The sequence below is a fragment of the Gambusia affinis genome, linkage group LG23 (genome assembly GCF_019740435.1).
Source record: "Gambusia affinis linkage group LG23, SWU_Gaff_1.0, whole genome shotgun sequence".
Lineage (NCBI taxonomy): Eukaryota > Metazoa > Chordata > Actinopteri > Cyprinodontiformes > Poeciliidae > Gambusia > Gambusia affinis.
The window spans coordinates 2,441,065-2,465,095 of NC_057890.1; the positions used below are offsets into that span (position 1 = coordinate 2,441,065).

The 24,031-nt window shown below is 40.2% G+C and overlaps 2 protein-coding genes across 3 annotated transcripts in view; one reads left to right on the forward strand and one right to left on the reverse strand.

Annotated features, from left to right (window-relative positions):
* LOC122826824 (synapsin-3-like) overlaps positions 1-7,165 on the forward strand; it is a 99,492-nt gene extending 92,327 nt beyond the window's left edge. Inside the window, exon 14 of the mRNA XM_044109161.1 lies at positions 100-7,165. Within this exon, the coding sequence (XP_043965096.1) occupies positions 100-223 (124 nt within the window). The 3' untranslated portion in view covers positions 224-7,165. The remainder of the gene's footprint in view (positions 1-99) is intronic.
* Positions 7,166-18,064: 10,899 nt separating this feature from the next.
* The window catches only part of rerg (RAS-like, estrogen-regulated, growth inhibitor), a 91,194-nt gene continuing 85,227 nt past the window's right edge, over positions 18,065-24,031 (reverse strand). For both annotated transcript variants that reach the window (XM_044108021.1, XM_044108020.1), the window contains exons 4-5: positions 23,613-23,686; positions 18,065-19,782 (exon numbers count right to left, since the gene is read on the reverse strand). In XM_044108021.1, the coding sequence (XP_043963956.1) occupies positions 19,372-19,782; positions 23,613-23,686 (485 nt within the window). In that variant the 3' untranslated portion in view covers positions 18,065-19,371. The remainder of the gene's footprint in view (positions 19,783-23,612; positions 23,687-24,031) is intronic.

Genomic DNA, 24,031 nt, shown 5'->3' on the forward strand with positions numbered 1-24,031 from the left:
GGATTCTCTCCTCAAACTAGATGAAGGGTTGTCGGTGCTCTTCCCCATTGCCCTTTCCTAATTGCCCAATTATGACTGGTTGTTCTTTCTGTTGTGCAGCAAATCCCAGTCACTGACCAACACCTTCACAGAGACGTTACGGGGAAGCCTGACCGACGACGAGGCCAAGGCCGAGACCATCCGCAGCCTCCGGCAGTCCTTCGCTAGCCTCTTCTCTGACTAAAGAAGCTCCGCCTCCCTCGAGCTTCATGTTGGACGTCAGGTCAAAGACTAAAAAAATGAAAAAAGCTTCATCTGTAAAGGAGTCTCTTCTCTCTTCCGAACTTCGGCTTTGTGTTTTTTCTTTGCATTAATCCAGTTGTCCATCCGCTGTTCTCAGAATATTAGTGAAGTTAGCACTAGAAAGGCCAAGAGATCCTCAGGATCTAAGAGGAAGTTAGAAGGAGCCAAACTTTCAAAGGTAATACGGTGCCTTTAAAAACTATTCTTCACACTTTCGTCATGTTAAAACCCCCAAACTTCACTGTATTGTATTGAGATTTTTACAGCAGAGATCAACAACTGCTTCTAATTGTAAGCAGAAGAAAAGCGTTAAAAAAAGCAAACAGGTTTAAATAAGAACAACCATTAGAGTTTATGGATGTAACGTGACACAAAGTAAAATTGAGACATTTACAAGATGTTTATTCACAGCTTCATGAATTTTGTCATAACTGTCACTGTACCCATTTACACTGTCAGGTTTGATCACTTGAGGAAGTCTGGCCTTTCTAGTTCTGCCTGCTGTAACTACAGAAAATCCTCATGTGGTAGCTTGTGCTGCTTGGTATGTTATCGTTCTGCATCCTCCCTGTGCAGCTGGTAGAGATGTGTTCCTGTTTGTCTCTCTTCATCTTTACCCATTTTAAGTGACACGCAGCTTCCGGGTTATTTGCAGACGGCAAGGCGGTTCCACTTCGGTGTACATAAACGTACCAAACGGTCACAGTTCACCAGCGAGCTCTGAAGCACCTCAGCCAGCAGTCGCAGATCTTCTCAGACATCCAGAGTGTGACGCAGTGACTCCTCTACGCCTGGCCTAACTTTACCAAAGTGCTTTTCAATGGCAGATATAAAGAAACCCCCCTGCACTGGGTCAGGAAAACAGTCAGCTGGTAGAAACATTTCTACCCGGTGCGAATGCCGTCCTGGCTTATGGCCGTCGTCTTCCGTCGCAGCTCAGTTGCTAAGCTCGGTTAGTTTCACCTTTACCCATTTGTCACGCTGGATTTACATCGCACCTGCTTCTGCTGGGTACTGGTGAGCAGCGAGGCTCAGTCGAGACAGAAAAGGTTCTCTTATGTTCCGGAATGTTCCATATTTCCTCTCTGTTCTCTGCAGCCCTGGTCAGCTGAGTTTACAGGTGTTCCGCGATACGTCTTGTTTTGGAATTCAGAGCCATATATGGACTCGAACTGAAAAACTGAGGCAGTCGTAACTCCTGGAGAGTTGTGATTTATTTAAAATGTTTCCTGGAAAGTGAGTTGGCTTCAGAAATCCTTTTCGTCTCCCTGCGTGCTGCAGGTTTTCAGAGAAATGAGCTTAGGTGAAGGTCAGATTTGCAAACACAATACAGCCATTGTGTATTCATCTGTCATTCACACGAGGAAAAAAGTCGTTCAAACCCACGGCTGAACGGCAGCTTTGCTTTAGAGGGCAAATATTAGAATTTTCTAACTTATAGAGTGAGATTTTGTCCAGTTCCGTCAAAGAAAACAATAAGAACATAGAGCTGAGAACGTAGCTGAAAGGTAAGGAAGAGTCATGACTCTACATCTGCATACTTGGGCGCAGGAGTCACAGCTTCCATCTAAAACAATAGTAATGGTAGCAAAGTCCTCAGCTTGAATTTTAGTTCATACGGTGAGGATTTCTGTTGTTATTCATCTACTGAGGCAAAGAAAGTCAGGAGAAATGTTATGTGACAGCAGTGGCACGGAGACCTATCAAACCAGCACGCTGTGGAGGGCTTAAGAAGCTCTATGTTGAGGCCAGTCTGCCTTCAATTGATAGCGTGTGACAAAAACTGTAATTCAAAATATTAGATTTCAGGCAGCATTCATATGTATATATATATACTGTAATTTCTGTCACCACAATATTCAAAAACCACAATATTTACCTTTTTTCTCTACATAATCACTTGGTGTTTAACCAAATATGGCTTAACAATTAAACACTAACATAGCTATCAAAATGGCATTTAACTTGATCAGCTGAAGCTAGTTAGCAACAATTAATACACAGAAGGATCATTCAGAGATAATGGTTAGCATAACATGATATGCGTACATCAGTAGACATTTTTTACTGACTCCTAAAGCTTGAAAAGTAAATATTTTCTTACACAGTATACTTTATGCTCACAAACGATAGCTGTGGTTGCCACAGCGTCCTGGCTGTCCTCTCCTTGCTTGAGCTATCGGTGGTAGCCCTAGTCCTAGCCCTTGTCCAGGAAATTCAACAGAGAAACTGTTTTTCTCTGTTGGAGATTTCAACATTTACAAGATGCTTAATATTTCACATTTATTTAAATTTTAAAAGGGTTTGAATTATCCTGTTGTTTGCTAATGTTCAAGTGAAATCAACTAATTTAAACTGAGAATAGAAATATGATCCTGCTGCTGACACAGCTGAATATTTATCAAATTACTAAAGATAAATTAATTTCAGTGGCTCTGTTTTTCTGGTTTTAAATAGTTGCATGTGTGAATCATAGTTACATAGTTTGTGTAAATAAGTAAGAATGCTGAGGGTCAGTTCACTGATGGGCAATAACAGCAATTGTGCCATGAAGCAAAAATAAGCAGATTTTAAGAAACCAGTTTTAAGGTTTTCAGTTTTTATGTAAGGCATTAGAAAATCAACCGTCTGGTCGAACACAACTCAGTAGCTGTTGTTAACTGTGTCAATAAATTAATGTGCTTCTTTTAAAGCATTCTTAAATTTTCCGAATTTGTCCTTCATTTTGGGAATCTCTACAAATGTTGTACCCAAGCTATTATGTTTTTAAAATACTTCATTTCAGAGGAGCTTTTTTTCAGTGGTTAGCTTCGTTAGCCCCGTCAAGCTAACCAATTTGGACACCCTGATTCCTAGCATCAACGGTACTAGCAAACATTATATAAACATGTTCCAAAGCAGAGACAGAACACATAACTTTAGTCATATTTGTGCAGTTTTAGTTTTAATACATTTACAGTGAAGTTATTCGAAATGTTTGTTTTGGGGGGGGGTTTTTACCAATACCAGCAATTTACCAAAATGATCTTTTAAAATGATTCTTCCCACTTGATTTGCTTTTAACTGGGCATAAATTTTAAATACATGACCAAGCAGAATGCTGATAATGCTGATTATGCTGATAAACCAAAGCTGGTGTAGCTTAGCCTAAATGTTAGTCAATGCTAACTGAGAGGATTTTGTTAGCCAGTTATAAATTAGCATCATAATACCTTCGCAGACACTTTGTATGAAGTTTGAAGGGAGAAACTTCTGAAGAGCAGCATACTGCTCTTCAGAAGTTAGCGCTGTTGACGTCATAACGTTAACAGCGCTAACTGTCCTGAATCATCTTTGACCTAATCAATATTTACCCTTACTTTTTACACATTTTTAGTCTGAGATGTTTTTCAACTGCTGAATAGAAATACAGTATTGCTGCATTAATACAAACAGCTTTTATTCACACCAATAGCATAAAAAACCCCTGCTAATAAAGTTAACCTTTAAAACTTCAGATGCAAAAGCCTTAAAATAGAGGAAACACACAAACACATAAAAATAATACACAACAGTGCAGACCCTTGTAAGCTTTGTTTGTCTGTTTTAAACCCTTTCTTTGACTTGGCATATAAAAGCTCAAACTATTTCACAGATGAAGTCCTTTACTTGTTTGTTTTATATCTGAGGTCCCATAATAATGTGCAAAAAGCTTTTATGTCCCAAATATAGTTTGGTCTTTTGTATGAAGACCAAACTATGCTTACCCATAAGCCAGGACAAATAGTATTTAATAGTGGGTGTAATACAGTCCAAGTTTGAGCTGAAGAAAGTTCAAACTTGTGTTACTGTTCTAGCCATCTTTTTAGTTCCAAAGCTAACCGGACAGCATCTGAAAGCAGCTAATATTTCAAGTTTATGCTAGCTTAGAAATGATAGAGTCAGACAGAAGGTAAACTGGATTCTACTGGTTGAAATTTGTTTTTAACTTTTCCACCTACCCATACGTGACTTTGTGGATCCTTATGAGTCACCATGATAACCAATTTCATAAATTTGTTTAAGGTTGTGGTGGCAAGCCGGGCAAAAAAAGGGGCCATTCGAGAATTTCTTTAGGGTTACATTTTGGCCCTATATTGATCATTTATAGGTTTGATGCAGGACGACTGACTTCATGGGTAAAAATGTAAATGTGGCCCATATGGGTCCCTGATGTGTAACTGATTTTCTTAATCTCCATTTCAACTCAAAGCTACAGCTCTCAGCTGGTTCTGCCTATGTGAGTTGTATTTAGTCAGATCAAGTGGATCCCATATGTGAAGCCCATTCAGAGCCCCGTTTGTCCCCATCATGCCTCAGAAGTTGCTCTGCAAATTCAGCGTCTTGTAATTTCACTCTTGCAGTCACTCCTTATCTGTTCTCACTGTTTCAAGATGGACCAAAATGTATCTCATTACCTTTACTGTAGGGATTACTCCTGCTTAGCATGCAACACCAGTATGAAAAGCCATAATCGAGCGATGAGGATTTCTATCCCTTGTGTTCCACGCAATAAAGCTGTGACATCACTCACAAAGCGGTGCGTTAGCCTTTAGCTACTATAATCACTGTGTCCGTGGCCTCTCCTGCCTCGCATAGAAACTCAGCAATTGTTGCTTCTTCTTTTTGAAGGTTTCCCATTTGATTTCTGTCAGGAGAGCATTGGATGTCACTTCTCTTCTTTTCGCTTCAAACTGGGAGTTGAGCGAAAACATAACGACGACTTGGTGTCGTATAGTTTCAGTGATCTCTATTTTCGAGCTGAGGAACATAATCTCATTAGTTTGACACACTTGATGTTTGAGTCGTTTGGAACCAAGCTTGAAAATGTTGTCTCAGGCTTAGCAGTGCTTTCATAAACTGATTGTACTTGTGGAGTTTTTGTGAAGCGAGGAGTGTTTTATACAAGGAGTCTCATGATCTGTGCAAAGACATTCAAACTCCTTTCACCAGTTCGACCTGCAAACGTTAGAAAAACAACGTTCTAGTGTGTGCGATATTAACCTAAGGATGATCACCATCTTAATATCATATTCTGTATGGTTTAAAATGAAACAGGATGGAGCCGGTGTGCCTTGCATGCAACAATTAGTGGAGTGTGATATACCAAATGACCAGGCACTCCCAAAACACTCAGTCTCCTCTGGTGGAAATTTATTGATCCGCCTCAATAAGTTTTAAAATAATTGAAAAGTTATTTTGACTTAATAAAGATAAATAAATTAAGGCTCATATATTTATTATGCAAACAATTATATTGCAACTGTTACATGATTTAGCCTGAGTAAAAAGTTTTATTTATTCAAAAACGTCCAAACCAGTTGGTCCGATGTGAAAATATAATTGCCTTCCTTGTCAAATCCTGAACTAACTGGTTTGGTTCCACTAGCAGCACACATACCTGCTTACCGACAGACCTGTAGAATAATAAAACACGTTATACAGTACCTGTCTGACAGCACGAAGCAGGTTAAAAGACAGCAAAAAGGATCAGAAGTAAAGTTTTTGGAATCTATAACAAAGTCATTACTAAGGCTTTGGAAGTTCAGTGAGTGGCTCAAAAATGAACAAAATACAGTTTGTGCAATGGCCTAGTCAATGTCCAAACCTCAGTCCATTTAAGGGCATGACCGTTAACAAGCCATTATTGCTTGAAAACCATTTACTGAAGTAAAACAATTGTAAAAGACTGAATGCAAGTTATCACAAAGCAGGATTTAGGTTTAGGGGGCATTTACTTTTTCACAAAATTCAAACACAACTTTTTGTTTTTACTCAGGTTATCCTTGAGTAAAATGAAAAGAAACTACTTCATGATCTAATATGGACAAGGTGTGACAAAAGACCGAAAGACTTTAAAGGCAACATTAAAGTCTTTATGTTGCCTTTAAAGGCAACATAGGCCACTTCAAAACCTTCTTTTTTAATATAATCTTTTTTTCTTATGTAATCCAATTCCACATTAACTTTGCGGTTTTAATTGTCTTTAAATATTTGTCCAAACGATAAAAATTAATTCTTTGTGCAGTAAACAATTTTCCCCCTTTTTGAATTTAATTACGAAAAAAGCCCAAAAACCTCTGGTTCCATCTGGACCACCATCAACAAATTGTGTCAGTTCTTTATCTTTACTGTTTAAGTTAAGAGTGGGCTTCCTATAACATGGATATTTTGCCACTTGTTGATGAATTTTTTGTTTAAAAACATCAGTAGTATCTTGAGGTGTCCTGAGGGGGCCCAGACTTTGTCCTTCAGCCCAGAACAGCCCGGCAGGTTGCTACGGCCCTGCTGCTGGCCTGTTTTGTTTTGTCTTGTTTTTGTTTTGTTTTGTTTTACTTTTAACTTCCAGCATTTGTGCACCTGTTTTGCTTCTTTGAAGAATAAAAATAAAAATAAAAACGCAATGCAGCTACGTTTTATTGATCATAACGTTTAAAACTAACTGAAACTAATATGCATTCAAAGAGCCTTGCCATATACTGCAAGCTAACTCTTAATGTGATGTGTGTGTGTACAGCATGGATTTCCTTCGGCAGTCATCCGGTCCACTGTGTTCCTTCCTCTCCGCTGAATGACGGCTGGTGTCGTGAGGTTTTTCAGTGTATTAATGTTCTGTATATCGCTGTAAACATGGCATGGAAACCAACTTTTTTCGTGTGCCTCAGGTGTGTAAATTTAGTGATCATGTGACCTTAATGTCTGGCTGCTTGTTTGTGAGACGTGCGATGCATCTCTTGTGTTTCCGTAATTTATCATTAATATTGTTATTATTCACATGATCTCTATTTTATGAATTTCTTTTTTCTTTTTTTTTCTGTCTGAAAAACAGGATTTCGGTTAATAAAGCGGAACAACTTTTAATATACCTGTGCTTGCCCTCTGGTCTCCGTTTTTCAACATGAGGCGATTTTTTTTTTTTTTTTTCCTCCATTTATGGTCACTGAGGGAAAAATCCCAGGTCTCTAAAGAAAACCCGCAACAATCAGAAAATGCAGTGATAATCCTAAATATCCCTTCATCTCAGATTAGTTCTCTGTTTTATTCCTTTTGGCATGAAGCTCGGCGTGTTACAAGCTGCCTCAAAGAGGAACCTGCTGGACTGCAGCGCTTCCTTTCATCTGCTGCCTATTTTAAATCACGCTCTGAAATGAACCACATTAGGCTGCGGATGCATAAAACACACTCGCTCACTTTATTTTTCAAACAACACCAGATGTCCTTTATTTCTGAGAAAATTGCACATCTGAGTAGAAAACTATAGACGGCTATGCTTTGATCAGAAAATATATGCGCTCCCTTGACAAATTTCTTCTATTGTTGCTCTTTTTTTCCCCCCCCCAGACAAACACCTGGATAAATACAAAAACTGTTTTCAATTGACGATTTATGTCATTAAGAGAAATATAAACCAATCAAGACATCCTCAACGTAAGCAAGGAAAATGAAAAAAATTTGATTGCTCCCCAAATTAAATAATTGCATTATCTCCCTTTGCAAACTGGTAGGTTTTATTCTGCATTTTTGTTGTCGTGCCACAGTATCTTAGAGTCGGCCACTTCAAAACCTTCATTCTGCTTTTTTGTGCTCTTGAGGTTGAGGTCATGAGTTTATGGCCAGACAATCAGGATATTTTACTAGAGAACAGAGCTAATAGTTCACTAGATTACTCCAAATCAACCCCAGGCCATCACAGTACTGCCACTATGTCTGACTTCTAGTACGATATATATTTGTCTAAAGTGTGGTCAGTGTTGCACTGGATGTCGTAGCACAACTTCCAAAAAGTTCCAGTTTTGATCCGTCAGTCCACAGATTGAAGTCCGTGGGATCATCAAGATGTTTTTTTTTTTTTTTGTCTTTTCATTCAGCAGTGGTTTTGTTCTTTGACTCTCCCATACAGGACATGTTGGCCCAATCTCTCTTTCCTGTTGTTAAATACCAAACTGGCTCTAACTGAGGCAGGTGAGACCTGAAGTCCTTTAGATGTGATTCTGGGTTCCTTTGAGACTTCCTGGATGACATGTTGATTCTTTATTTGGAGTAACTTCGGCCCTGGAAAGGTTCACCACTATAACAGGATTCTTTCATTTGTGAGTGGTTCCCACAAGGATTCACTGAAGCCCTTTCACCATTGTCAGGTCTCTAGCAGGTCTGGTTTGGTTGTGACCACGTTGGGCGTGTCTCCATTGGTGGTGTGTTCCTCTCTATGTGGGTGTGAATTTGAAGGGGGCGTAAGAGCTGTGGTCGACGCTCCAATGATGTCTTTATGTGCCTTTGGGCAGCCAGTTCCTCTGAAATGTAACTCAAAAAAAAGGTTTGGACCTCCAGGTTTGACCAAAAATTATTTGATTTGCAGCTCATAATATTACCAACTACTATGATCCTGTCAGGGTTTGAAAATGGGGTTTGAGATGATGTTGTTCGAGGAGTTTGGCCTGAGGATTTAGGTCAGTGGAAGAGCAATCAACAAATGTAGTCTTCAATACCTAACTTAGTTATTCCATAAAACGAGGAGTAACCGCACAGGATCTGCAGATGGAGACAAATCTGGTCGGGGCGGACCAGAGAAGGACTGGTTCAGACAAATGTAGTTTATTGCAGTTTGTTGATGGTTTAAGCAGTGGGGTTATTGGTGCTTTGGTCATAGAGCCTGGTTGGTACAGACAGCCTCACTCCCCGAATAAATCAGATCCTAATTAATTTTTTCTTTTTCCTCAGCCTTGTTAAAATTAGTCACCTCATAACCTGAAACAAGTCTTCAAGAGAGCTAACATGCCTGTCTGCACAATAAACACAAAACAGAATAGTAGCCGTGTGGATGCCACATTTATGCGCAGATAAAGTGCATAAATCCTGTGGAAGCATTTTAAGAACATAAAGTTCCAAGAGCTCAAAAAAGAAAGTGTTGGGATTTTTGAAGTTTCCTGCGGGTCAGTCTAGCAGCAAACCCAGTATGATAATCTATTTTAGCTAATATTAGGTTAACAAGTCACTGAATGCATCTTCAAGATTGTCTCGCTTCTAACAACATGACTTGTTAATCTCTAACAAATCTTAATAAAAAAATAAAAACTCATGGGGATGAGAGGCTGAAGATGAAACGCTGTGCTGTTTTCACTGAAAACTTTGCAACCATCCGGTCCTTGGCCGCTGATTTACCAAGGCAATTCAGATAAGATCCAGCATTACGTAACACGTCCAACATTTCATTCCTCTTACTGCTGCTTTTATCTCTAACACCCTTCACTCCGATCCAGTTCTCTGCCATGTTCAACAAGCTTTCACCTCGTAAGTACAGATTTATGGGCTCCTTAAAGACCCGTTGAACTCTTCCCTCCTCCGTGTGTCAGTCAGCCTCTGGGGCCCCTCGCAGCTCTCTGCGTCCTGAAACGTCCTGCCGCTCACATTTATCCCCCCACTGCCCTCCTCGACCCAGTCCAGAACACGTGTTGCATACCAGGCCACTGGCAGCCTGATGGTAATCTGCTGCCAGTGTGAATTCTTTTGTGGTCTTTAAAGGGGGGTGTGGGAACCTGTGATGTGCCGCAGGTCCCTGCCTGCCTGTGGGATCATCCAGCGACACGACACTGGCAGCAAATGGGACCTGACGGGAATCAGACCAACTCAGAGAGAGGAATATGTGTGGTAACAGGGGTGATGCGGTGGAGCAGGGGTTAAGGATAACACATATAAAGAGGACTTAGTCCTTGATGCAGCCGTTGCAGGTTCGATTCCCAGGCTGGTGATGTTTTCTTCCTACTTTCCTGTCTTAGCGCTTTCAAATAAAGGCCACCAGAGCCAAAAAAAACCTTAAGAAAAATCTATGACAGCCTATTAGGGCCATTCTAAACAGAACAAAGGAGTACATTTCCACCAGAAAAAAAAAAAGGGACGTTGTCAAAAATTCATTTGAGATCAGTCTCTAAAAGGTTCTGCGTTTAAAAAGTTGAAAATGTTTAGCTATTGAAATTCAGAAACGTTCTTGTTTGGTTTTTTTCTTCCGAGATTAATCTGTTTCTTTTTCTCGCAAATGTTCAAATTTCCACAAATTTCCTTTTTTATTTTTGTTCTAGAACATTTCTGAGATTAATCTAAAAATTTTTGAGTTTTTTTTTTCTGGTGGACATTAACTCTCTTGTTTAATTTCTGTCTACAATTTCCCTAATAAGCTGTGGGCTGATTTGCTTTTAAATAGTACTATAATTTCACCAGCAGGGGGCGTTCTCCTTCCACGCTCAACACTTTCTGATCCCTATCTCGTTACATTAAATTCCTTTCATTTCCTCGTCACTGTATGATATTTAAGCGCAGCTGTTTGGTCTTTTTCTCTGCTCTTCAGTGAAAATGTTTTCTCCTGTCTCATGTCACGATGTGATGATGTTCTCTCAGCTCTGAGGTAGCTACAGCCATATCTGCTGAACACAAAAGTGTTTGTGTCCTTCCCTTTTACACTCACCTGACAAAGAGACGGTGCTTAGCAACAGCTGGAACAACAGAGTACAAAATTTCACTAGAAGAAACCATACAGGTCGCATTAATTACTGCGCATGCTGGAAATGTGAGAAAGCTTCATATCAGATAGCTGGAAAGGTATTGTCACAATGAAGATATTTATATTTTTTGCTACAGTAGCTCACTGAATTTCAGAATGTTGCCAAGAACAGAAACCACCTGTGAAAATAAGTCATTTCATCATTTTTTTTTCGCTACCGGATAGAGCGAGGTGTGATGCTGCGAATTTTGTCATTGATCTGATGCCAAATAAATAGAGGGCCAATATCGCCAATACAGATACAAATAATTTTTGTTAATTGAGTTTCATATATCAACGTCTATAAAATACTTTCACAACATATTTACAAGAAAAGCAGAAATACAACACAACTCATTTGTGTGCGTTTGCCTTTAAGTAAAGCGCAAAAAGTTGTCATTTCTGTAAAAAATAAATCTAAAATCTTTTTTTTTTTTTTTTTAAGGTAGAGTTGAAAAACTGCAACACAAAAGTAAATGGAAATGTCAAGAGGGAGTCAAGAAATTAAAGTATCGATCCGATACTGATACTGACTTAGTATTTATGGATTCGATATTTGGATAGATCCGCCCACCATTACTGTAAAACATTCCACAGTGAGTGAAAAAAAGGAGCAACAGCCATTTACCTGCAGAAACATCACAGAGCAGCGTCAGCAGAGCAGAGGTTCCCAGCTACCTGCAGTCATAGCAACAGCTCTAACTGCAAACTTCCTGTGACCTTCAGATTAGCTGCAGATCAGAGCACATCATGGAATGGCCTGAATCCAAACCTTGACTTCAACAACACGGCGAAGTAATGAAATATGTCACCACTGGACTCTAAAGCAGTGGAGACATGTCCCCTGATGAGACGAATGAACAGCCTCTCTGTATGGATTTTTTTGAAGTGTAAAGTTTGGTGGATGGATGATATTGGGTTTTAATGCTGTCTCATGCAGCCTAGCTCTGCAGAGTTGCAATATAATGTAGCTTTTCTATTTAATTGCAAGCCCTGGGATAGCGGTGTAATTTCTGCCAGTGATATAGGAATGCCGAAATTTCTCATTGTTGTATTGAGTTCTGGGATTAAAAAATAAATAAATAAAAATTTCTTCCACTGAATAAATGTATTTTTGAAATATTATCAAAGTTTCAATCTGAAATCTTGCTATTGCAACCAAAGATTCATTTATTATTCATAAACCTGCAAACTGCAAAATTATAGCTGCAACGGGCGAATGGAGAGTTTCATCGTCTAAAATCACTCCATTATTCACAGCTTTGAGAACAAGATGCCGTACCATTTTCTTTCACATTTTTAGAGTGAAAATTTGATTTGTCCCGATCCAATACTGATATCGGAAATCGGTCTGATATCATCCAAAAAACGTGCATTGGATTATATTGGCCTGCATTAGAAATCTTCGACATAAGTGCTCCAATTAGAAGCATTCCACTCCAGAATTTCTGTCCAGTAGTGCTTGTATCCCATGGGTAAATAATAAATGGGTCAGTTGTTTTCTTACCTATTGTTGTTGACTGTTGTTCTCTGTTTGAGTAATATCACTTGGTCAAGCTTTTTCTAACAGTCCTCACTATAAATAGGAAAATCACATATCTACCATCTCTTGCATCAACCCTCCAGCCACGCAAATCAAAGGTAGATTCTGATCAAAGAACTTTGTCTCAAATTAGACAAATGAGTAGAGCGGAGAGAGTCAAGTCAGCGCCAGATTTTAAAGACAACCAAACATCACAGCTGAAGCCAAAACCCCCAAGTCAAAGGAACCCTGAAAGGCCTCCATTTATACGGGGAGGCAGGAACCGCTTTGAAGTCTTCCCAGGCGCAAAACAGTTATGTCACGTGATCTTCCATAATCTCGCGTGATCCCCTGGTCTTGCTAGACCCTCTTCGCAGGGAGATGAATCTGACTAAATTGAATCACATTATCTCAACTTGAATACATGTTATTCAAGTAGAGACAAAAAACGATTGTCTCGCGTGGTCTCGTGTCATACCCCGTGATTTCCCATAATCTCGCGTGATATCCCGTGATCTCACTCGTCGTCTTCAGCACAAGATCAGTCTGACTATAATGAATCATGTTATCTCAACATGATTAAATTTCATAAACGTTAAGTTGGTGGATTTCTTGTTTATCCAACATGATTGTATCACGTTTTTGTTTGAAACATGAAATTATTTAGTTAAAAGTACATGATATTCTTTTGTTAATGTGATAACCTCCCGAGATCATTTTTTTCAGTGTCTCTAGCAGGAGAGCATGGTTTCACAGCCTGCAGCAGGGACTGCATTCATCTGCTGTGGGGATTTTATGTTTAACCTTGACGGTGTTATGTTCAATTGATTTATATAAAAGTCTCAAAATAAAAAGTATGGCTTCATTGTGGCACTTAATGCATTTAATGTCTGTTTGTGTGGGTAGATCTTTGTATGTTTACCTGGAAGAACCCTGCGTGCGTGGGTGTTTGTGTGTGTGTGTGTGTGCAGAGGAAACCCTCGGCCATCTAAGAGAGACCTTCTTTAAAGCAGAAAAGACCTTGGTTGTCATGGGGACAGTAATGCCCTGTATAACACTGATAGGCAGAGAAAGATAAAACTTCCCAACTATTTGTGTCAAAGAAGTTCAGGTTCCCTTTTTTTGTCACTACGCAAACAGAAACACTGAGGAACATTCAGCATTAAACGTTCATCTGCATAAACTGGATCTGAATGCCAGCAGTGATACAGCAACTTCATTATCCAAGTATTACCAATAAAAGATTAAACAACAAAAACCTCCGAGCAAAGCTGCTAATGGCAGCAGCAATGTTTTAGTTAAACCTAAAAGTCCAATATTCTTAATTTGGGCTTTTTATCAACTCAGCCATTTTATTTTATATCTTTAACTGTTGCTGGAGGACACAAAGTCCTCATCTACCTGGACATCAAAAATCTACTCATAAATCGGGTTTGAACTGTTGCTAGGTTTAATTTCTCAATGTTGTACTTCTCAGATTCCTGCCAGGCCTGTTTATCCGTTTGGTTCCCAGTCCCATATTGTCTCAGGTCAGTTTCCACGTCCAGATCATTGGACCCACCTGTGTCGCCCCGTCTCACAGTGAACTACTTTAAAAGCATTTCCAGACTGAAAGATATGAATGAGCTTGTCTGTTTCTTTTTGTCAGGCCAATAAGGTTTATGTAGGGTAATGGTAATGAAATCACCCATATCCTAAAATATTTGAAGGATATGGATTGATCGGAGCTGAGGAGGAATTTCTCTGCCATATCAGAGATGCTGGGATTCCTCGGCCTCAGAGTGTAACCGACCCACTTCCAGTAGAACTGTGTGTTATTGGTAAGAGACTGGACCGAGGCAGAGTAGAGCTCTGGAGAGCACAGGGAATGTTATCCCTCTGTACACTTTTCATTTCCTCTGCTATGAAACTCTCATCCTTCCCTGATTGAGTTTCCTTTTATTCTGAAGGAAAACCTAATGCCGTGTCGAGAACACGTCTGCCACCGAATGCATCCTCAAAAGTAAACCCAGAAAAGCTGGAGCAGTGCTTTCTGTCTGTGTGCAAATGAATCATCATCTTCTGGGTTCCTCTCAGTCACACTGTCAGTCAATTTAAAAATGGACCGAGGTCCCCGGACTGCTCTCTCTCCCCGTGGCTGCATATCTAAACAGGAAGTACGGACGCTGGTGGGAATCATTTTCACTCCAGAGACGTTTGTTTCCCTTTAAAAATAACGAGGAAAAATTCACGTCCTCATGTTTACTAAATGTTTTCATGTGGCTGAGTATTATTGCATTAAGCAGCCTGACTGGACTCCCATTTGAGGCAACACAAACAGCTGTGAGAAGAAACTAATCTCTGTAGGTGTGATTTTAGAAGAAATTGAATCTTATATAATAGGGCACTCAAAAACAAATTTGTATTTAAATAAAAAGGTCTGATTTATTTATCAAAACTGTTTAACCCGCCTACAGCTTAAAGGCCAGTTTCACCAAATAATACATGAAAATGTATTCAGACTCATGAACTCTCTCACTAGAGCGTTACCAAAGCGTTTCTTTTGTCCATCATAATGGAAAAGGACCGTATCCCCTACTCCAGTATCTCTGCTTCACAGACTTAAAGGAGGGTGGCAAAAGCAAATGTGCTGGATTAGCATTATCATCCACAGATTCTTCAAAGCTACTTGAATAATATAAGTAATATGATTTTTTTCACCTTTATTTATACATTTTTTAATTTTATAATATTTAACTTTCATTCGGGATAGGGAAAGTATTTGGAATTTTAATTAACTGTAGAATCGAGCCAATAGAAATAATTGCAGTAAGCCCGTTCTAAAATGGGAACATTTTTCTTGTGATTTCACGTCGAAGAATTCACCTGCAGCAGAGGCATCCCATCGTTTTCATTTTTGTTCCGGAGCGTCTAAATATGGAAACACGAGGGACAAAGTCCCGCTGATATTTGCACATTTCCAGCATGTCTCCCTGAGCCGGCTGGCTCAACACAAACTGGAAGCAGGAGCTGAAACCTCTGGAGAATATATTACTGTGAAGGCTGAACAGTGCGGCAGGAGGAGGGAAAAGCACTTCAGGCTGAGAAGCAGGAAGACTTTCCAGTTAGTCTGACAGCAGGCGGCTGTGTGGGAGCTGTCAGCACACTCTGCTCTGAGCAGCCACTGCAGAGTGCTGGGCGCTAACTGTAATACAAGAAGTTGCTTTACAATTAGTTGAGTTTATACTAATTGCCCCCCCAGTTTCTCAGGAAGAGGAGGAGCTCTGTGGCTGCGGTGAAACTTTCGGCTAATAAATTCTCTGGCAGATAGAAAGCTGCTCCTTTCTGCTTCAACTGTTTTTTGTTTTGTTTTCATTTTCTCTCGTTGAGCTAGTTATCCATCTGAAGTGACACGTTGTACTTTGGTGCAGGTTTTCTTTCCTTTAAAACAACCAGAAATGAGGGACGTTCAGCTTTGCTGGTTTTGGTGAGAGCATGACTGAGGAGGACAAGCTCATAGATCTTTGATCTGGACCTTAGAGGAACAGAAATGAATATTTAAACTCACATTTAGGACTCAAGTATACTCCAACTCTACTGTAGATAAAGTTCTGAATGCCTGTAACATGACCAGAGGAGACTTTTAAAGGAATGTTTGTTTGGTTAAAGAAAATGCCTGTGATGCTATCGTTGACCCATACTGATGTAGAGTTGGGCTGTAATTAGATTTTGTGCTTTTTCACTCATGATCCACTCAGCATGGGGAATAGGGTGAACTTTCTGCTTTACTAATGTGACAGCTCATGGCCTGACATAGCATTTATTTCCATCAAAAAACATTAATCATAATACACTGAGATATTTTATGGATCATCTTTTTGTTTTTCTTGTGGGTGATTAGCTAGTAAAAAGCTCCAAAATCGGGCGTGCTGTGGTGGTGTAGGGGATAGCGCGACCCACATTTGGAGGCCTTGAGTCCTCGACGCTGCTGTCGCGGGTTTGATTCCCGGACCCGGCCGACATTTGTCGCATGTCTTCCCCCCTGTCCTTCCCCCTTTCCTGTCAGCCTACTGTCATATAAGGGACACTAGAATCCACAAAAAGACCCTCTGGAGGGAAAAAAATTAAATATAAAATTATAAAAAAAAAAAATAAAAAAGCTCCAAAGTCCCCTCTTTGTTCTGGTCTGTGAATGCACCATACTTAAAAGCCAACAGGTACAGCTAATATTAATACTTTCCGGTGTGGAAGTTACTGAAGGAAGTGGGCTGTTTGCTAATATTATGTATTATTGACTTTTTAAGCTGTCCATCATGCTATAACGTAATTCTCTCATCAAAAACATACCTGAAGTGTTGCCTTGATTCGGTCATGCATGTTTGAGGAATCCTTTAATCTCCCGTGGCAACCGTTCTGGGATGCATAAACGCTTGGTCTCATCAAGCTCCACTCAGTTCCTCTAGACTAGCGGCACCACCAATTATCAAACATCTGGGAAGGTTTTTAAACAGCGTAATGGAGAAACCTTGTTGTGACGACTTCATGGAGGCGGAGTGTGGGAAAGAGCTGGAGCTTCTTAAAGAGACAGATGCCCAATTTCAAGGCGTCAACCTGCAAAGTCAAATTTTGTTTATTTTTTATAGCATTTTTATAACAACTGAAGGTTACATAGTTACTTGATTGTGCTATAAAATTGTACTATGTGCCTGGAATATTCCTCATACTGTCCCCTTAAAGGCACAGACCCTCAGCACAGGCTCTATGGGGGGCTGTGCTGGGGGTCTGTGTGGCCTGGGGTCTCTGAGTTCTGGGCTGGATCTGCTCCAGCAGTGCAGTTCTCGTCTGCTGGGCTTCTGCCCGGTGGCTGCTGGGTGTTCCTCCTGGGGCTCTCCCCTGCTCTTCCGTGAGGGAGGGTCACTGTTGTCCCTGCGCTGGTCTTCCCTGGAATCACTTGCTGCGGTTCCTCACTGAACATTCCTATGGAGAAACCTGATGTACCGGAGTGCGGTTTCACACATACACAAGTTAGTTTATAATCGTCACAAGAACCTTGCATTGGTTACCACTCAGTTTTCACCAGTTGTTAAAGACTAACCCTAAACTTGATCTACACTTAGTTCTACACCTAAACCGGCTTAACCAAAGTACAGTACTTCATCTTATGGGGCCCAAAGCCAGGGTCCTCATAGCCTAATATGTACTGAGACAAATGGGCACTAAAAGGTGTGAAATGCTAAAACACACTCTCATACATATACACGCAGATATTCACTTGTTCAGGTGTGTACACCATGTTGGGCTGCGGCTGCCACTGAATGCATCTCATCACTGAGCGTCATGAGGTTTCAGTGATGTTGTTGTTCCATCCATAATGTTTGTCTCTGAGGTTTATCGTCTCTGTTTTTTCTCTCTTTCTGCAGGTGCTGCAGCACATTCCTGTACCTTTCCTCACTTTTTTTTCTATTGCATTTTTCTCTTTGTTTCTCCGTCTCTTTCTCCATTGCATTTGAAATAAACACAAAGCAATTTCTAATTTGTACCTTTATATCAAGTGGGGGCACTATAACGAAAGCTGTAACACTCCACTTGTGAAAGTAAATCTGTTGCGTTTTTCAGTTCTGAGTACCGCCTCTGAACTGTAGAAGGGAAAATGATTAGATAAATAAATAAAGCCCATGAATGCAGTCATATATTGACATTATGGTCACCAAAAATGCTGTCATTTCTCAGTGTACAGGTTGGATACATCAGTGTTTAATTCCAAGTGTACAGCTGATTGGTTTAGATCAGACAACAAACACAAACATTGCATTTAATAGATGCTGCTGTTTAAAGGATAAACAGAAGGAAATCCTCAGAATGCGCCGTCACTTCCCTTTGTATATTTACAGAACGCAGCAGTGACCTACAGTCATGAGCTCCGACATGATCTGGACCTTTGCTGTGGTGCGTCCCAGACAAACACAGAGGGCCTGAGAGTCGGCTGCAGCGCCCAAGATCTTAATCCAACTTAGACGTATTTACTACAGAGCAGATTTTCCAGGACGGAGTCAGAAATTTTGTGTTCTTCACTGGAGGATGGATCCCAGTGAAGAACAATGGGATCCATCCTCATCAAGCAACACTCCTCTGAACTTGGTGTTGTTGGGAATATTTTTTTGTTGCCAGAAGAGTTCTCATGTTTGTTGAAGCAGATCACATTTATCCCACAGAGACCAGCTGCAATAAATCCTGTTTAATCATGAACTCTTAAGATTCCGTGCATGTCACTTTGGATATCCCGCCTCCATCAGTTTCAGAAATCCCTCGGCTTACAAAATAATTTAAAGGGAGTTATAGAGGGAATTATGACCAATAAAAAGCCAAAAGACTCGACTAGGCATGTGTCCATTACCAGTATCAGGTTTTAAAACCACTAAAGTTTTCCATTAAGTCGTTCTTTTAGTTTTTTGGTCTTTTTTTGGGGGGGGGGCTGGATGGAAAACAGAGTAACACAGGACTGGCATTCCCCCAACTGATGCTGCACACTGCTGGTCAGGTGGTACACTTCTCTCTGTTCCAACAACTACAAATTCAGTTGAAAATAGACAACTGACTAAACTAAAGCAGCGTCACATTTCAATCTTATTAAGGTAACGCCTTTTTGAAATGGGAATAACGAGTCGTTCTGGAGTAAGAAACTGTTTTACATTTTTTTGTGTAAAAATGTAAAATACCTGCATGAGCAGATATTTCTGCTCATGCCAGAAATATCTGAGCCTCAACATATAACTGATATGCCACATTAAGTTACCATGTAACTCCATGCACTGAATTAGCTGAAAGGTCTGAATAAGGGAACATTAAGAACTTCCAGCTCCTCCAAAGAGAAGACTCATAGCCCTCCTGTCTTCTTCAATGTCAATCAGTCATAGAACATGGAGACTCCACTATACGTTAGCCACAAGTCAATCATTTTGCAGTCAGAAATTGTCTCAATTATTTCCATGAGAAAAACAGAACATTTCCATTCATCACTGGGCGCCAGCAGGACTCGTCCCTAGCTGCTTATCTTGGTCAGCATCTTGTTGATGGCTTGCTTGACGTGCGTGGTGGAGCTGCGGCGGCGGGCCTTGCCCTGGACGGCTTTGCGGCGTCTCACCTCCCTGCACAGCTCGTGGAACGCCTCGGCCACTACGCCGCCCTCGTCGGCGCAGGCCGAACACTCGTAGAAGGCACAGGCCATTTCAGCCGCCAGCCGCTCGCCTTCCTCTGTGGGGACCTGCCGGACGTGGTCCAGGTCAGACTTGTTCCCCACCAGCACTAGAGGAACGTTCTTTGGTTTCTTCACCTCCTCCAGGAGAGTTCGGAGAGGGGCTACCTCCTCGAAGCTTCCCCGATCTGTGATGTCATAGACGATGATGAATCCGTCACCCCAGCGCATGTGACCTTCCTTCTGCTGGATGTCCTCCTGTGAAGAAACGACATTACTGACATGGTCTTTACAGTAAAGGTTGCACAATCCGAGCAAGCCAAGACAACTTACCACTAAATCAAATTTGACCAAAGTATCCAACAATACGATATTACTTTAGGTATCATCTAATTTCTTTGACACCAATTTTTAAAGAAACATATTTGTCAATAAAAAGTTTTTGCTCTTGGGTCAAGTTGTTTTTCAGCCCTATCAAAATTTGTGTATTCTGCAAAACTGCAATGGAAACACCTTTTCCACATCATGAGTCACAGCAGTTTGTATTTATGTTCAGGCACTGGCCTCCTGGAACCATTGGCTCCATCAGAGGTCCCACAGTTTGTCATTTGGAAATGTTGAATCAACGGCTCTTCTATAAAATTCTTCTATACAAAGGAACTAGCTCCTCCTGCTAACGAGGCTGCTAGCCAAGCTAACTCTTAGCTAGAACAACCATCAGCTACACCCATAAAATTTCACAAAATATTAGATGTTTGAGTATCATTCCACTCTGTTGAATACTAAACATTAATTGTAACCTCCCAACCCCAATACAGCAACAAAAATATGATTTTATTCTCATAGCCAGAGACGATAAGATGTTGTAAAGTAGTAAAAACCTTTAACTGCTACTGGTAAGCAAGGAAAACAAAGAAATTTAAATAAATAGCTGAGTTAAGCATGAATCTCCCTTTATTGGTTCTGTTTACAGACGAAACCAAGCTAGCCCTGCAGCACAGCTGACAAATGCATAAAGCAGAGAAGTGGTTTTCTACTTTATGGACAAAATTTAACGAGTAAAATAAAAGCCCGGTTATTCCACAGCTGAGATAGATAAATTCTCTTGCTAACATAGCAGCTGGAGACAAATAAAAATATTAAGGATGCGCGCTTTCTGGAAACATGCATTAACATTAATAAAATAACAGGATTTTGTTAGCTGACAAAATACTGTCAGCTAACGCACTGTTAGAGGATCTCCTTTTTTCAGTTCAGTTCGTTGGTAATGATGCACATTGTTTTGGAAGAAGAAGCCTTCTTTTTGTTTTGCTTTCAAGCAGAACCCAGGCAGAAGAAACTCACCCAGGCCCTAAATCTCCCCATAAAGAACAAAAAGCTCTTGGGCCCGGGGACACCACTTAGATTTCATGATCTCTCCTCCTCATCTCTTTCCAGGAAAGACATTTCTTTAGGGAACCTAATCCAAGCACAATAAAACAGTTTATGAAACCCTTTTCATTCTTAATCCCTAGGATAGAAACGGAGCTCTTTGGATAACTTCTTCATTTCAACATGCAACTGTTGAAATCTAATAGTTTAGTTTAGATACAAACATAATAAAATCGTTTTCCTCTCCAGCATTTGAAACTATATCCAGTTGGAGACAGTATATAACATGGGTGCTTAATTTGTGTTGATGAATTTGAAACTTATATACTAGATGGAAGTATTTTCATTTTTGCGTTATTTTCTCTATTCGTTTAGAAGTACTGATTCATGTACACAATATTTTGACCACACACTACTAGAAGTCATTGTCATAATCCATCCAAGCGCACTAATAATCTCCCCAAATTATTTAATTTAATTATTTAATTGATTAATTTATTTATTCCTCTGGCAAGAGAACATCAAGTGTGAAATGTTTGAAAAGCAAAAATTTGCCCCATGAAATCCTACTGCTGATTAATGTCTGTCCAGATTTTACTGCTGTATTTTATCCCACCTGATGTTTCTTTCCCATGAAAAAGTTGTTTTTTTGTTGTTGTTTTTCCCCCACACACAGATCTCACCATCCATGTGAGTCATACATGCCATTAGTTAATATTCAGAAATGAAAACTGAAGTGGCACTTCACAGTTTGCTTTCCATTTGTAATATTGTGACATTAAAATAATTTTTCAATGAAGTCAAATGATCTCAAGCACCATCGAGATTTACTTTTGTGAGAATGCAAATCATGTTTTAGGTGAGGTGATTTTGACCTGTTTTTACTCCAGAAAAAAAAAATTCACTTTCTGAAAACTTTGCGGTCTGAACTTAAGGGGACGAAGACGACGGGGCCAAAGGCAGCGGAGGGGCCAAACTACAGACTGATGGCCTAGAGACCTAAAAATGAACTAAATAAAATTAGTTTTATCACAGTTAGTTCATGATTAAACATGGAGGCTAATTATATTTCACACATGTCTGTGTGGGTTTAGATTGCTTAGGTTAAATTTATCTAGCACTGAAAAATTATTTAAATGATTTAAAAGATTTAAGTGAGATATAAAAAACAAACAGGGAAGAAATAGATAATGCAGAAAACAAGCCAATATTTCTAAACCTCTAAACCTCATAAACTGAATTCTGCAGCCATTGTAGGAACGCGTCTGCTCCAACTCCTGTAAGGAACACGTCGTGCACCTCATCCTCTTTTAAACCTGAGATTTCAGGTGTTTCTGGAGGAATCCTGCTCAACGCTTTGATCCAATCAGAGCGCAGGAGATTCCTGCCATCCGGCGCCGTCTGGTCAGTAAACACGCAGGACTCGTCCCAACGCCCGACTGAAAATAGCGCGCTCTGTAATGACGGAGAGATGACTGGGCTGAAGTGTCGCAGGGGAAATCAGCCTCCAGCAGAACACCTACGCAGCACTGCAGCATATTTATCTTCTCCTGAGGACTTACGCAAGCGCTCCCTCACGGTCGGAGACAGGCAACACTCCTGCTGGGCTGCAGGAAGTTACCTTCCTGAAGGAGCCCTCACTTCCACATCCAACCAAAACTCCTTCTAACAACTGTTGCTTCTCTCCAAGTAACGGCGAATCCAAATAGTCTAATGGACAAGCTCACTGAGCCAGTGACGCTCAGCTAAACTACGAAGTCAAAATTGTTGATTCAAATAATAAACGATCAAAGCAAACAGTAAAAAGTGACATATAGTTTGAACTGTGAATGTTTTAAAACAAAGGTTAATTTGAGAAATTTAGAAATGATAATAAACTAATAATTATTATTAGTTTGCACCTAAATGTGTCAGAATAAGACATGAAATAACTCACAGAATCAGAGTTCAGTAAAGACATGTACATGCTGCGAAACCGTGATTATTAAGAAGAGTTTGTAAAGAAGTTGAAATTATCGTCACACTAATTCAGATTAGCTTAAGACTAAATTACTGACAACGCTGGCCTGTGGCCAAACAACCAGATTACAATGCAAAGCAGAAGCAAGAATAAAGCCAAATCAGTTTCAATAATTAGAAATCAATAGTCGTTTAGATAAGTGGTTCTAAATGAATTAACCACGGGGGTGGAGTTTGGTTTAAGGTCTTGGCTGGAGCCTTCTCAGTATTTTTAGGCCTGGTGTTGTGACTGGCATCTCACTTCCCAGATGGTGACAGATCAGAGCCTCAGTGGTTCCTGGGTTGGGCTTTGTTTCCTTTTAATCTGGAGGTTTTCAGTGAGACGTCTGAAGCTGAACACAAGGAGGCGCTCCGACGATGATCCCTAACTCAGAAAAACTGGTTTTCGGTCGTCGTGTGTCCATATCGTGTAATCAGGTGACCACAGGAAAAGAAGAGGTCAAATACAGTAATAAAATGAACGTGACGTCTTGAAAAAACATTCTGGCCCAGGTTTCAATCAGGCCAGTGAACGGTTTTGATTGGCGAGGATGCTGGAGCAATTATCCAATCAGACATTATTATGGTCAGAGTTAATAAGACAAGGCCGGGGTCAGATGTTCTTCAGTGTTAGATAACGAAATGTTTTCTTTTCAAATAAATGTAGGTGCACAAAACAAGCAGAGTGAAACTGATATTCAGTTGATAATTTGTCCCACCTGGCCTGCAGTGTCCAGGATCTCCATGGTGACAACCTCATCGTCAATGTTGGCTTGGTGACGATACGTAGATTCTGTATGCCACATAAAAAAAAAAAAAAAAAAGGAAACACAATCAGACAGTTTTTTAAAAATTATTATTATTATTTTCAGCTCTCCTTTAAAAATTTCTGTTCGGTTATGACTCATCAGTAGATGCTGACAAATCCTGACGTGGGAGGAGAACTCGTCCTGTTGCAGTTTTAAGTTGGTCAAGTCAGAGAGAAGGAAATTATGATCACCACTGAAATGGAGGAAAAAATTCCTCCACCAGTATTTGTGCTGACAAAAGACACACGGCGCTCTCTCTGCGTGTTTCTACAGTTTTTGAAACATTGTCACCACTTAATGTTTCAGATCGTGGGATGAACGTTAAAAAT